The sequence below is a fragment of the Pteropus medius genome, unplaced genomic scaffold (genome assembly GCF_902729225.1).
Source record: "Pteropus medius unplaced genomic scaffold, Ma_sr-lr_union100, whole genome shotgun sequence".
NCBI lineage: Eukaryota > Metazoa > Chordata > Mammalia > Chiroptera > Pteropodidae > Pteropus > Pteropus medius.
This window is the reverse complement of record NW_024349797.1, coordinates 20,634,318-20,648,821: the sequence shown is the minus strand read 5'-3', so window position 1 is coordinate 20,648,821 and position 14,504 is coordinate 20,634,318. Positions and strand designations below refer to the sequence as shown.

The 14,504-nt window shown below is 54.0% G+C and overlaps 1 protein-coding gene and 1 long non-coding RNA gene across 5 annotated transcripts in view; both read left to right on the top strand.

The window, feature by feature from the left end:
* Positions 1-442: 442 nt before the first annotated feature.
* On the top strand, positions 443-9,765 carry LOC120619757 (uncharacterized). Its single transcript, XR_005657661.1, has 4 exons — positions 443-530; positions 1,953-2,036; positions 7,610-7,664; positions 8,173-9,765. It is a non-coding gene; the product is annotated as an uncharacterized LOC120619757 (long non-coding RNA).
* A 4,241-nt stretch (positions 9,766-14,006) lies between these two features.
* Positions 14,007-14,504, top strand: part of BCL11B (BCL11 transcription factor B) — an 89,939-nt gene continuing 89,441 nt past the window's right edge. For all 4 annotated transcript variants that reach the window (XM_039884190.1, XM_039884188.1, XM_039884189.1 and 1 more), the window contains exon 1: positions 14,007-14,148. In XM_039884190.1, coding sequence (XP_039740124.1) covers positions 14,091-14,148 — 58 coding nt within the window. In that variant the 5' untranslated portion in view covers positions 14,007-14,090. The remainder of the gene's footprint in view (positions 14,149-14,504) is intronic.

Sequence of the window (14,504 nt, the reverse complement as noted above, 5' to 3'; positions counted from 1 at the left end):
GCCACACTATTCCTGTGCAAAACCTTTTAGCCGCAGTACGGCCTGGCTCATGCTGGCCGGCCTGGGGATGTAGCGATGGATGGTGCCCGGGCCCCTGGGAAACCTGACTTTGGGCCCTGACTCACTCCTACTGGCCACGTACTGCTGGACAAGCGGCATGGCTCAGTTTTATGTCTAACTGAGGGGGGGCTTGATGTAAGACGTCCAGCCAGTGCTTGGCACACAGTAGGCGCACAGACTGTGTCGGTTCTCATCTGGAACCCCGACCCCACGACTCTACTCCACTGGAGGTTCACAGTCTAACAGGAAGACAGCGCACCCCGCCCCATTACCTAAATTACATCACCTCGCCATACAAGCGTGCGTTTGGTCAAAGCTGCAGAAGCCCTGTGTCTGGGTGTGAACCCAGCACTTTTCAGAAGTGTGAATTCTCTGTTCGCCCTCCCACGCTGCACACACAGGACCCAAGGCAGCAGAAGTCAGTCCTGCCCCCGCCTGAGCTTTCCGAAGAGGGCACGTGGCGAAGAAAGGTAAAGAGGCTCCTTTCTGATCTTCCACGTGCTGTCATGTGCTGGAGCAGGGCTGGCTTTATTTGCCTGAAGGATCACAGGTGTGTGTGTGTGTGTGTGTGTGTGTGTGTGTGTGTGTGTGTGTACGGGAGGGGGTGGGGAGGGCAGTGTTCTAGACTCTGTTATACCCCAAATAGTTTCAATATAAACCCAAGATGCCTGTCTTTTATTTAGTTCCATTTTCCCTAGATTCGCTACCGTTGCTACAGAGCGTTCAGTTCTTTGTTGTCTCTTGTTTTTATTCTTTGCTTATCAAACCCCAAAAGAAAATGAAACCCAACCACAAACCAAGCTAACACCTCTAGTGGCTGATTGTTTCAGAGGGGTGCAGGCTTCTTTTGGAGTCAACTTTATATAGATGCTGAGTGTGCTTACTTGACGGGGGGGGCGGGCAGATCTGAGGGCCTCTGGAAAGGCTTTTTAGTCTCCAGATGTTTCTTCCATGGGGGTCTTGCTTGTCCCCAAGTTCTGCCATTATACCTGGACCTCGAAGTGCATGCGAAGCGCAAGCTGGGATGAGAGTGTGGGTGAGCGGGCGTGCAGGATAGAGGGAGGAACCCGCCATCATCTCGGCCTCAAGGCCTCGATCGTCCTGTGTTGCTGCTCTTTTTGGGAGGGACGAGGAGGGCCAACAGTTCTTGCCAACATTCTCTTCACACATAAAGACGACATTCATGGGCTGCAGGACAGGCCCGGGGCCTCTGAGCCCGTGAGGGCAGGGTCCTCACATGTGTTGTCCAGCTCTGCTCCCCTGTCGTGCCCTCATGGCCTGGCCTAGAACAGCTGTGACAGGAGTACCACAAACTGGGGAGATTAAAACCACAGATGTTATCGTGTCAGTTCTGGAGGCCGGAAGTCTGAAATCGAGGTGTCGGCAGGGCCGGGCCCCCTCGGATCCTTCTCGTCCTCTTCCAGGTCCTGGCGGCTGCTGGGCATTCGTGCTGTTCCTCGTCTCTGGGAACACATGGCCTTTTCCCCTGTGTGTCTCCCTCTGTGTGACCTCTCCTTTTCTTATAAGGACTCGGTCATGTTGGATTATGCTCATCCAGTATAAAGTCACCTTCGTTTAACCAATCGCATCCGCAAAGACTCGATTTCTAACTGAGGTCACGGTCACAGATACGGACAGGGGTTAGGACTTCAACATATTTGGAGGAGGGACACACACACTTCAACCCAAAGAGCTCGAGCCGTATTTGCCAAGTGAACGGTCAGATGCTTGGGGAGCAGAGAGGCCACTGGAGAAGGAATGAGGGAGAACGGGCAAACACGCGTCACACAGGGATGCGTGAGCAAGGCCTGGTTCGCACCCAGGTCCCCACTCTGCCGGGGCCCAGGATCTTTCTCTTCTAAGGGCCCTTGGGTACTTCTTCCTTCAATCAGTGCCCGCACTGAGGCCGGACCTCGGGCCGAGCTCTGATGAACTTGAGAGTAGAAGACACAGTTCCCACCGCAAGGAGCACCCAGGTGAGCACGGGAAAGGCTGTGATGACGATAATTTTGATGCCACGGGCCAGTAGATGTAGATTTAGAACTTTAGGAGGAATTTAGGGAAGATAAAAACAAAAAAACAAAAAAAAAAACCCAAAACAAAAACAAGCAAAACTGCTTTATAAGAAAGATTTATTTTCTCTAAGTCAGGATTCTTGATCTAAAAAAATATTTGACCTCATTACCCTTAGGGAAAAATCTGGTGCTCTGAGTAGGGCCAGGGTTTTCTCTGCAAATATCAGGACATGGGTGCTGGTGACAAATGTGCCTCTCCAGCAAGGCTTGCTGGAGAGGTCCTCTGCAGGAAGAGGAAGAACCATCCTGTAGCCTTCCTTGTTCCAGAAGGCTCCGTGGTGAATACATAATTAGGCCTCTGTAATTACCAGTTTGAATCTGCCTAGGACACTAGGGGTCCCACCCCCTAATTTACCTTATGAATTTATTCTGCTAAAAAAGTCGAAAATGTCAGTCTTCTGTGAAAGCTGCATAAATGAATTATCTCCCCGGATGACAGAAGGTGGGAAGGAGGGGGAAGCTTCAAGAGGACATTCTTCACTGCGAGTGTCTAAAAGTGCCCACACTTGGCGTGCACCCAGCATAGAGCCCAGCAGGATGGAGAGAGCCAGGTCTGTGTCCCCAGAGGGTGGGGAGAGGTGGCATTTAAAACCGGCCCCTTTGGACGTTAGAGGGTCTGGCCTCAGTGAGCGCTTCTGAGTGATGGAGATCTCCGAACAGAATGGAATGAGGGGAAAATCAACGCAGCTTCTTAAAAGCTGGTCCTGCCACCCTCCTGCACCCGTGACGGTCCCCTGCCAGATGGGGTTTTCCCGTGCCCTCATCTCAAGGCCAGACACTCGCCACGGAGCTGTTCTTTACAGCCCAAGAATTGCTCTCTTGACTCTTTTACAAAACTTTGTAAAAACTGTATGGCAAGTCTTCATAGGAGGTTTGGGGAATCAGGTTCTTTTAAAAGACTCTCTAGTCCATAACCCTGGTACAATGGCAGCCGTCGCTGCTGCATTTCCGTCCAGTCTTCTCCCCCGCCCCCGCTGGTGGTCTATTTATCGCCCCCCGCCCCCTCCACCTCCTGCCAAAGCACAGTCGCCACAACTTTTTGTAATTTGAGGGGAGGTGATTATATTAGCCATAAATGCCGACTGTGGAGGATTTGGAGACTAAAGGAAATGCACGGTGACCCTCGGGCCCCCCTCTCTGAGACGACGGCTGCTGACATGCGGGGGCTTCTTCCCAGCCTCCGCTCCGTGAGCTTTGTCCACGTGCCAGTCTCCAGATGCGTTAGGTCTTGTATGGAGGCCTCGCTGGCTCATTCATTGATAACCTACTACGTGCCAACAGCCCGGGGAGAGGAGAGAAGGCAGACTCTGGCGTCCGTGAGGAGCTCGGAGCCCGGTGACATGCTGTGGCCTTTGATGTCTTCCTCTGGGAATACCCAGAGGTTAGCCTGGTCCCTGGCGCATAACTAGGTGCTTCATCGATATTAGCTGAATATGCGCATGAATGAAATCCGGGGAGAATTATTCTTCTCAGTTCCGAAATGGAAGTGCTGGAATGTGCGCCGCAGACCGCGTTGGGTGCGCGTCTCCTCTCGACCCCCTCATGAGGCCTACGTGATAATCGTGATAATAATAATAATAATATCTACGATTTATTAAATGCCTACTCTGTGCCGTGCCCCGTGCTGGGGCCTTTCAGGCAGACGACCTGACGTCATTCTCACAGCGTCCTGGGTATAATATAAGAGCACGCGAGGCACAGAGGAGGGTCCCCACCTCCCCGGCCGGGCATCGAGCTGTTTGTGTCCCGTCTCGCATGTTGCTCACGGCTGCCGGAAGGATGGACGTGTCAGGGAGTGAAAGGGCTGTGCACTCGGCGACGGCGTGTACTAATCGTGGCGGTTCGTCTCGGCCCAGCGGCCGCTCTGTCCGCCCCGCCGCCTCGCTCTGCACTTCAGGCCCACGGCTTCTGCTCAGCCCTCCGGACGCGCGACCTCTCCGGGTCTTCGCTGTCTCTCCTCCTTCACCCCATCTCATCCTGCCTCGACGACTTTGTTTCGAGCCGGGGTCACATTTCTCTGGATGTCGCTGTCCCAGATGAAAAAAAACAGAAAAGAACAACCGAAACCCAAACCTTTGCCGCGAGTCCCGTTTCAGACCTCGTTTCTCTTTGCGCCTCGGCGTCCGCACCCCGCATGGATTCTGCTCTGGTGGTTCTAGCTCCACGTCCAGTGGAGTCTCCAGCCGCCTGCTGTGGCCTCGTGGGGTGGCAGGCACCAGGTCTGGGAGAGACTGGGGAAGCGGTGGTCCCCAGCGACAGCCTGGGGTTGATTCTGGCCCTGCCTCTTAGCGACTGGCCGTGGGCTCCTGGGTGTGACGACCCTTCTCTTTCCAGGGTTAGACAAGATAAGCTGCCCGACCGTGTCATTAGCTCGCCTATCTTTGACTCAGCAGGACTCGAGAGCCTTGGAATGACGCTGGAGTCTGAGACCCTGCCCCTACCCGCGTGTCCCCGTGGTGCTTGGGACAGGGCCCGGAGGCCGTCGATGGGCTGCACTATAACTACTCGGGTCCTGTAAGTCTGTCACGGACTGCCGCTCTCCCCTGCCTGCATGGAGGAGGGTGGCGTGCAAATCCAGGTTTGAACCGAGGAACCTGGGTGCTCACCATCACACAGACCGCTGTCTTTTGCCCCAGCAGCCCTCATTGTGATCGGCACATAGTAGGCATCCCGTCAACGCGTGCTGTTGAAAGATAAGTCACGGCCATGATTATTATGAAGGGACTGCTGGGTGCCAAAGACTGAGCCGGGCACCAAGGCCCATGCTCCACTGCTCAGACGGTCACCCCACAGGCGATCCAACCGCTGTCTGACAAGGAAGCTCACTGAGCCTGAGGCAGGCATGCTCTCTTCTCCCGCCCCAGACCACCCAGCCATCAGGAGCCTGTGACACACTCCGAGACTCTAGGTCTGTGGCCCCGACTGCGTTCAGTGGCAGGGTTTTGCAGGGCAGGGCGAGAAAATCTAGTTCACGGCAGCAGGCAGCCTTCTTGGCTGGAGAGTAGGCGGCTGAGAGCTGCTCTGGCCATCACTCCTGGCAGGCAGGGTTTAGCGGGTGAACGCCGCATCCAGACCCAGCCTCTCGTTTTCATTTAGAGGCGACCCTCGATGGGAGCTGAGGAGGTGGGTGAGGCCAACTGCATGGCCTGGGAGCTAAAGTGGCCACTGTCCGCATCACTTCTAACAATTCAGTAGGAGCTTCCCCCGGCTTATGCCGCAGGCTTGGGGGCTGTGCCCCTCAGTGGCAGCTGTCACCGCCAGAGGTCGGGCAGGTGCAGCGAGGGAAAGTAGCGCCACCCCGCTAGGTCGTTAATTAAAGGAGGACCCACGTGACCGCTACCCAGCCTAAAAGGCCAAGTCCACTCATAGCGGAAGTCGCCCTTGAAGACCTTGGTGGGAAAAAGCAACTCGGAACGGCCCAGTTCATCGCAGGAGTAGACGGCACTGCCTTGCGGTTTCTGGGCGAGAAGTCACCACCTGGGCGGACGCTCTAGCTAGTGTCCCCGCAGTCCCCTCCTGGGAGTCTGCGGCTGGTCTGCATTTGCCCCTTACCTGGGAACTGTACCCCTTAGAGACCAGGAAGAGCATGGGAATAAGACAATTCAATAAACTCACAATAAAACATCCACAGCCTTTCCTACTTCTTCACTTTCTTTAACTCAATTTATTTTTCATTTTGCGGACAGAGATTTAGTCCTGGTATTAGTTTATGATTTTTTGCTGAAGGAATTACTCAACACACACACATATAAAAAGGAAATATTATTTTTATCATTTATTTTGTGCCATGTATACCATAGGAGGAAAAAAAAAAACGGAGTGAAATCACTTCAGTACCGCTGTGTTTTTCATTACAAAGTTATTACATATAGAAATTACTCCAAATTATCTGAAATGAATGGAAATTATGAGGTTTAAATTCCCCAGGTTACTGCAGGCACAGCTCTGGAAATTTATTTTGTCATCTTGCTGAACATAATTGCTACAACAAAATTTCTCCCATTTTGCAACTGCGGCATAACTTATTTATACCGGTGTGGCTGTAATTTTACATCAATAAGTTGCATGGGAAGGAATACACAGGTGGTAATTGAAAACAATAATTTGCACTGAGGTCCAGGTGGAACGGTTGGCTGAGGAAAAGGCTCCAGCTACTGTCGGCAACAGCTCTGTGTCGCCGTGGCCTCTTCCCATCCCGTTAGCCAACACCCCGCGAACCATCCAGATGCCCTCAGTCACGTCCCCTGTGGCGGCCAGGGCGAGAGCTAGGGCTTGTCTGACTTCCCACCGTTGCCCACGTATCCCGGTCTGGAAACCGAGGCCACAGGACCCTGGGGAACAGGGGAGGCCCATGCGCCCCTGTGAGGCCCCTGCCCTTCCCCTCACATGCCTTCTGACCTGCTTCTGGATTGGGTGCATTCAGGTACCCGGAGCTAATTAAGGTGTTTGATAGATTTCAATTGGAGTATGAGTTCTTGCCAGAAACATCGACAATTCGATTCCCCAAACACAACGCGGAGTGTTAAATTCACTAATGCTTTATATATTACTGTGTTCCTTCCAGCCGAAATGTGTGGTCTGGGTACAATACCGAAACGGTCCCCAAACAGGCGTCCTCACTCTTCAGTTCTCTAATTGTTCCTGTTAAGCAGATACGAATAATGAGGCTGCAGATGCCTGTGCTAAATCCCCATGGCCGAGGCATCCGCTGGTTTGAATCCAGAGACCCAAATTCAGATGTGAAAAAATTGACCGTAAATCTGCCCTGTTACCATTGCAGACTGTTGGAGACAGGTCAGAGCTGGGTGTCTTTGCTCCTGTCCAGAGTTCCATTTCGGGATGCATGTGGGAGACAGAGAGAATGAGAGAGAGAGAGAGAGACAGAGAGGGAGAGAGAGAGAGGGAGAGAGGAAGAGAGAGGCAGGCAGAGGGGCTTTGTCGCAAGTTCGAATGGGAAATGTTATTGCTACATCCATATTTTAGAAGCCATTGTTGTTTCAACTATCTCCAAAGCTTAAAATCACAGTAAAATCATTTTTTTTTTTCTAAAAAGGACCCAGATTAAATGAATACACTGTACCAGAATGCACAGCAATCCACCGTCTCGGTTTTCCCCGGATGGTATTAATTATCTTTTGTTGTAACAAATTGTCTGCCTTGTAAATTGAACCAAAAGTGCGTCTTCAAGCAGATGCAACGTTTTAATATGCGCATAACAGAACAACTTCTATAACTTCCGCGTACTATAGATCTATTATTCCATCTCCAATAACGCTCCTGCAGTTCAAACTTCGTGTTCTAGAGGCTCGTTTGCCATCTTGCAACCTCCGTCCCTCTCTGTCCGAGGGAACGCCGCTGAAGTGTTTCCTAGGATGCCAACTACCTTTGTTGAATTCACTCGAGAGCACACATGGCTGTTTCTAGAACTACAAGACAGCAGACAAGATCTCCCAGAACCCTTTTTTCTTTTCCAGCTCTGGAAGGCATGGCTGAAGCAAGGTGTTGGCTGGTTGTTGGTTTTATTTTTCGGTAAGCGCCCCCTTGCCGCGTTTCATTCCTAATGCCTTTCGGAGGATGCTCGCCTGACTCATCCCCCCCTCCTCTCTCTCCTTCTCTGTTCTCCCCTAAGCGAGCGCTTCTCCTTCCTTCCTCCTCTCCACCACTTTGTAGTGCATCTCAGCACAGACAGGAGTTTTCAGAGCCTGGGTTGGGGGTGGGGGGTGGGGGTGCAGAGCTTCTAACTGAGTCAGATTCATCTACGACTCTAGCTTAGCATTTACTGAAACTTCCTCTTTCTCAAACTGCTTAAGGATACAAACTAATTAATCCTCACAGCCTCATAAAACCCTTGTTAGAAGGTGATCATTACTGCCTCCACCCTCAGCCCCTCCCCACTCCCGATCACCAGACACTTCACTGTAGCAAGCAGTTGTGACAGCCAGAGTCAGGACTGAAAATTCCCTTCTGATTCCTGGTTCTTTCCCCCAAATGAACCATTTTAACTCTGTTTCTCTTTCCTTGTCTATTCTCTCCATAGGGAGATCGACAGTCCTGGACCCCTGAATTCGGACTGGGGTGTGTGTACGTGTGTGCGCGTGTGTCGCATTGTCAGCTATACGATTTGGAAACTCAGACACAAGAAGGAAAGCAGCTGAGATCCCTTCCGTCCACCACACCCCACACACCCACACACCCACCCACACACACACACACACCTTCCCCCACAGCCCGCTGTGATCTGTGTGCAAGTGAGGGGTGGTGGGGTTTAATGCGATCGGATCATCTTCGTGAACAACATTTCTTCCAAGCCGACCGACTGGGTGATGCCAGTCCCTACCAAATTTGAATTGATGACTCAACGAAAGAATTAAAATTAGCAAGGCAAGAAAATTCCAAATGAGGTGAGAAAGCTGTAGAAATAGTTCCAGATCCTCTAGTACTGAGCCATTCAATATCATTTCTGATGACAGGGACAGAGCTAGGAACATGCAATGTGGGTGTGAGTCTTTTTCATATACGGAGAGCTGGGTTAAGTATTTTTTTTTAAAGGAAAATAATACATGAATCAGGAGCAGGGATTTTCGGTTTAACCCCTTGCAGGCTGCAGCTGTAAAGGCGGCAGGCAATGGTGCCTCTTAGATTTCCTTGGACGTAACTATCCCTCACGCAGGTGAGCGACAGTTGGCAATCTACTACTGTATTAAGCCCGAGTTTTACTTGCAGAAACACATATTGGACGAATGGCGCCGTGTTTTAACAAAAGCCCTAAATTCAGTACCTGGAGGGAATCAACCAAATAATTGTTGGAAGGCAAGTGTCATGGTCCTGCCTCTGTTCCAAAGTGACTGTACAAAACCCTCCTCCAAATCCAGCAAAGCCTTAACGGAGCGCTCCTGGCACTTAGAAATTCGCTGTAATTTTCAGTAATGACATCAAAGAATTCTAGAAGACATGCCAGGAAGCACAAAAGACCTCCTTTGTCCTTTTATGCTTCTGGATTGGATAGCTCCTGGAGATTCGAGAACTGTAAGGAAGGAGACAAGGGCCATCTCGGGAGCCTTATTCATGTGTACATGAAGAGGACTTGCTTAGTACCTCCACTGCGGTTTCCTCGAAAGTTAAAACAAGTCAATCCACTGATCAGATCAATGCGTTTATCCTCATTGTCTCAGTCAATAGCGTTTATAGATCCCGAGGAATAGAAATTAGCAGACAGTTTGCTTCTGAGTGGGCCCCACACCTGGGAATACGAAAAGATCCGCCTCCTCTTCGCACAGATTTTCTGCAGAAACTCTGGGAGTTCCCATTTCTACTCATACGACTCATCTCGACTCCAAATTTTTGTAAAGACATCATATAAAATATAACAGCCCGGAAAAGGAAAGATATCATAGAATCTCATATAGAGCCCCACCTCAGCTAAGAGTTAAGTATCGATTATTAGCTCAAAGAATTTTCAACAGAAGCCTGACTGGGGGGGGGTTGGGGTAGGGAGGGCGTGGTCATGTGTCTGCTTCATCTGCCCCCACTGCATGGGTGTGTTACACGCGGCACTCACAGGGACTCAGAGCCCTTCACGAGTTAATAAAAATATACCCTGATTTGATGAAATTATTTCTGATTTCTGAACTATTCCTCTATAAAGAAATTTAAAGTGACTGAGAGTATGTCGGATTCTGTGCTGGAACGCTCTGTGAAGCTAGAAAAAAAAAAGCAGGGGAATATTTGTGAGTTAAAAAAGCTTTTAATTGCTGTTTTTTTTTTTTTTTTAAGAGGTGAGAAAATGACATTTCTCCTCGTCTAATTCCAGTCTGCACAAAGCCCCAGCTCTGGGCCTAGCGCACAGTAGGTCTGCAGCAGGTGCTGGAGAAATGAGTGTGAAGTTGTGTAATATTTAGGACCACACGTGTACCTGCACTTTTTCTTTTATATTTTCCTCTGTTAAGCACCTGCAAACCACCCCCCCCCTTTTGGAGATGGAGTGACTTTTATTCTAAACAAAGGATTGATAGATCGACGGGCGGTGTGTGTGCGTGCGCGCGCACACGCGTGTGTGCGTGTGCAGTGACCTTCTCAGAAGGCTACCGGATCCCCTGCTGCCTGGGGTCCCGAGGAGGGGGTGGGAACTGGGCTGCGGCCGGAGCTCCACCACCCTCTCCCTCCCCGCCCGCCTGTTGTCTGGGCATCAAGAGTGGAGAAACATTAGTGTGGGCCAGCTGCCGAAGCCAGGCGGGGTCGAGGGAGAGGTCAAGGTCGGCGGAGAGGCGGCTATTGATCCGGCTTGGAACGGGAGACAGAGAGCGCAGCAAGACTAAAGGGGGAGCTGTGAGACCAGACATTAACAGCTTTCAGCGCTAATGATGCCCGTGCCAGACGGGCAGAGGGAAAAAAAGGAGACTGGAACCGCAGCTGGGATCGCTCGCTGCCTGCGTCCGGCCGCCTCTCGGGAGAGGAGGAGGCGGCGGAGGGCGAAGGGGCCAGCGCCGGGCTGGGCAGGGCCCGGGCCGCCTCTCCCCAGCCGCCGCGAGGTGGAGCGCGCCGGCGGGCGGTGGCGTGTCCGGCCTTGCGCCCGCCCGCCCGCCCGCGCGTCCCTCTTCCCGCCGTCGGGGCAGCGCGGGGCCAATGAGAAAGTGCTCCGCGGTCATTCGCGGCCCGCGCCGCCCCCTGCCCGCTACTTCCTGCCAGGGGTGGGGTGGGGGCGCCCCCTCCCCGGACCTCGCCGCCAGAGCGCGCTGGAGGTGGCAGCTGCAGCCGTGCTCCCTGAGCTCCCCGCGCAGCCCGCTGAGAGTTCCCTTCCCGGAGGGGGCTGCCTCGTGCCCCCCAGCCTCAGACCGAGTCCCCCTTCATTGTAATCAAGCCCCGGAGCGCGAGGGTCGAGGGTCTGGCTTTCGCGCGCCGGGGCGCAGGCGGCGCGCGCAGCATGCGTGCGGAAGCGATTTGAGTCCGGAGCTGCCCCATGCGCTGTGTGACCTCGGGCAAACCGCTAACCCTCTCTGGACGTCACAAGGCCGATTCTCAGAAAGAGCGCGCTAACTGCTTCCCCAAATTTAAGAATCTGGGCGAGTCGGGAGGGCCGGTTTACAGTTTTCTTAGGAAGTTTATTAAAGGTGCGTGTGGGCATTTTTTCTGACTTAGGCCACTTTCCTGGAAAGATTTTCGCGGTGGGGAGGGATGGGAGGAGAGGGGGGTGCTTCTAGACTTGGGACCACGTGGAGGTGGGGTGAGGGTTGGGGGCGGTGGGCAGCTGCGTGCAGCGCCCTCGGGGGTGGGAACTGCCGACTCGCCCCCCCCTTCCATAGCCCACTCTCCACTCGCTTGGCCGCGACCCTGCTGCCCATCCGCAAAACTACATGCCAGGGCGCGTTTTATTGTTAGTTTTTGGGGGGTGGTTTGGGCAGGGAGCTCCTTCTGTCCTCCCTAATAGGCGCTGAGGTCTGTTAAGTTGTTGGTGCCGTCGCTCCACCCAAGACCTAGGGGGCGAACAAAACCCCAGTGTGCCCCCGAAGGAAAAGGCCCATAGGGAGGTGGAGCGCCCTGAGGCGTCACGGCCCAGCCCCTCGCTCCGGAGAAGCCGCCGGAGCCGGGCCTGGGGGCGGGGTGGGGTGGATGCAGCTGGGCTCGCCCGCCAAGCCCAGCCCCGAGCCAGGCCCTGACCCGCCCTGGCCGCCTCCCGGCTCATACCAGAGAAACCCAGAGAAGGGAGAGCGCCTCAGCCGCGTGGCGCGCCCAGCCGGCCCCAGAGGTCAGGTCATCAAATAGAAGAAATCGGCCGCGGCCTGGGGAGGGACCAGGCAGGGAGGGGTATGTCCGCGCGGACCGCGCCCTGGCCCTGTCCCCGGACCACCACATAGGCCTGCCCCTGCCAACTCCCACTGCCTGCAGTCTCACTCTGCTGAAGAGATTAAACGGCTTATATGGCAGCTGTGTCCCTTCCAGTCGACTCGGCGATTTCATATCCTGCCCCAAGTGGAGGAGCACGGGGCAAGGGGTGGGGATGTTCTTCCTTGCAGGTTGCAGTAATTGTCAGGGAGTAGGAGGGAACTGGGGGACCCGAGTATTTTCAGAGATCCGGCCACACCTACTTCTCGGTCAGCTTGTTCAAGTTCCTCTCCCACGTGGAGCACCCCTGCCTCGGTATCCCCAGGCTTCCCGCAGACCCCGGCCTTAGGGGGTGGGGTCCGTGTTTGACCCCTAGGAGTTAAAGGGGCGAGGTGGAGAGAGCGCACAGATTTGGGTGAACACTCCTTACGGAATGGGACTGAAACATGGTCTTGTGTCCCCCTCCCCCAAATGTGACCTCAACCCTCTCCTCTTAGTATTTTCAATGTTGTCCGCTTCTCTCCCAGAGTTTGTGATATCAGGATTTACGAGGAGGCACTTTTTAGAAGTTAAACCCGGTCCCGCAATAAAACAAAAAGTAAAAACCAAGCTACTTTTCTAGGGAATTGAAGCGTTTGACCATCTCCCCCGGTCCTTGTCCACCTCAATCCTCTTGCACATTGTTGCCCACCCCCCACCCCCCACCCCCAGTCCGAAAGAGCTTTCGGTGAGTGGGTGGAGACTGGCGTTGATTCAACTTCCACACACACCGCACTCTGTCCCCCTTCTCAGGGGGTCCTGCTCCCAGGAGGGGAGGAGGGACAAGATTTTCTTTTATTTAAAAAATCCTGCCCACCGTGTCCCCGGTCCCCCGTTTGCGGTGCCAGTGCACGAGTGGATGCGTGCACAAAAACGCCGTTTGCACGTGTGGCCGGCCTGGATTGCGGGTGTGCGCACGGGCGAGTGTGTATGTGTGCGCGCGCGTGCGCGCGCGAGTGTGTGTGTGTGTGTGTGTGCGCTTTCTTGTTCTCTTACAGGGTACAATGTTAAAAAGCCACCGCTAGTCGCCCCCAGTGCTCCGACTCTCTGGGTCTTTTTGTCTCTAGAGCAGATTAAACGTCACGTCCGCACTTGAACTTGAATTTTATCCCATTGTACAGAGGCAGCCCCAGCCATAGAGAGACCGAGAGCTCCCAGAGAACCCGGACTCCGCCATCTTCACGTTGCAATCTATAGCTCCCAGTCCGCGCCCGCACCGACCCAGGCGCACTGGGCGAGCCGCCCCTCAGCCCAGCTCCCCTCGGGCCCGCGGCGCCAGGGGAGCGCTGGGGAGCGCTCGCGGGGACCCGGCAGCTTCTCCGGCCGGCGCCAGCCTGCCAGGTGAACTGGGAAGGAGCCGCTCCTGGAGTCCCCCCAGAGCCTCGGAAGGGTCAGTCTCCGAGAAAAAAACAGGCAGCCCGCAGAAAACCCAGAAACCACCGAACCTGGGCAGTTCTACATTGCTTTAGGTTTTTTGAGGGGGCGGGGTGAGGGGGTACGAGACAAGTCCCCAAGTTTTCTTTGCGTTTTTTTCTTTTCTTTTTCTTCTTTTATTTTTTATTTGTTTGCATTTTTTTTCTCCCCCCCTTCTCCTGGTAGAAGTGCGCTTTCCACCTACCAGACCCTGAAAGTGTCAGGAGCCGGTGCAAAATCCGGTTTAAGTTCAAGAAGACGTGTGCAAGTCCAGGAGGCCGAGCAATTTGAAGAAGCGCAAAGGATTTTTTTTTTCCTCCAAAAGAATATATTTTTAAAGAAACCAGCCAGTCCGCGGCAAGCAACAGCAGATTTTTTTTTTTTTGCCTCTTTCTCCTATTTTAGATCGAGAGCTTTTTCTTTTCTTTTTCTTCTTTTTCTTTTTGCAAACAAAACAAAAAACAGCATAGAAGAAAGAGCAAAATAAAGAAGAGGAGGAAGAGAGGGCAAGAGAGGAAGGGAAAGAAAAAAAAAACACAACAAAACACCAACCCGGGCAGAGGAGGCGCGGCGGCGGCGGCGGCGGCGGCGGCAGCGGCGGCGGCGGCGGCGGCTCGGACCCCCTACCCCGGCTCCCCCCATCAGAGCGGCTCTCCGGGCGATGCCAGAATAGATGCCGGGGCAATGTCCCGCCGCAAACAGGGCAACCCGCAGCACTTGTCCCAGAGGGAGCTCATCACCCGTAAGTGTCTGCGGCGTGCGCGCGAGGGGCCGGAGGATGGGGCTCCGGGCGCCCGGGGCTGGGGACACCGAGCCGGGCCGGGCGCCGGGGCGGCCCGCCGGCTCATGAAGGCTGGCCTGCTCAAATCGTGGGGAGCCTTGGCAATGGGGGGAGGCAGGGGGGTCATAGGAAAGTTTCTTGCAGCTCGGGGAGTCAGGGGCGCCCGCCCAGCGGTCAGACGCCTCCGGCCTCAGGGCCACCTGCCAGGAGCAGGTGCCAGACCGGGGAGCAAAGGGAAAGCGCTGAGCTGGGGAGGTGTGTGTGTGCGCTTGCCTGGAGCCCAGCCTGGACAGCAGCCCTCCCGAGCCGGCGGTGTC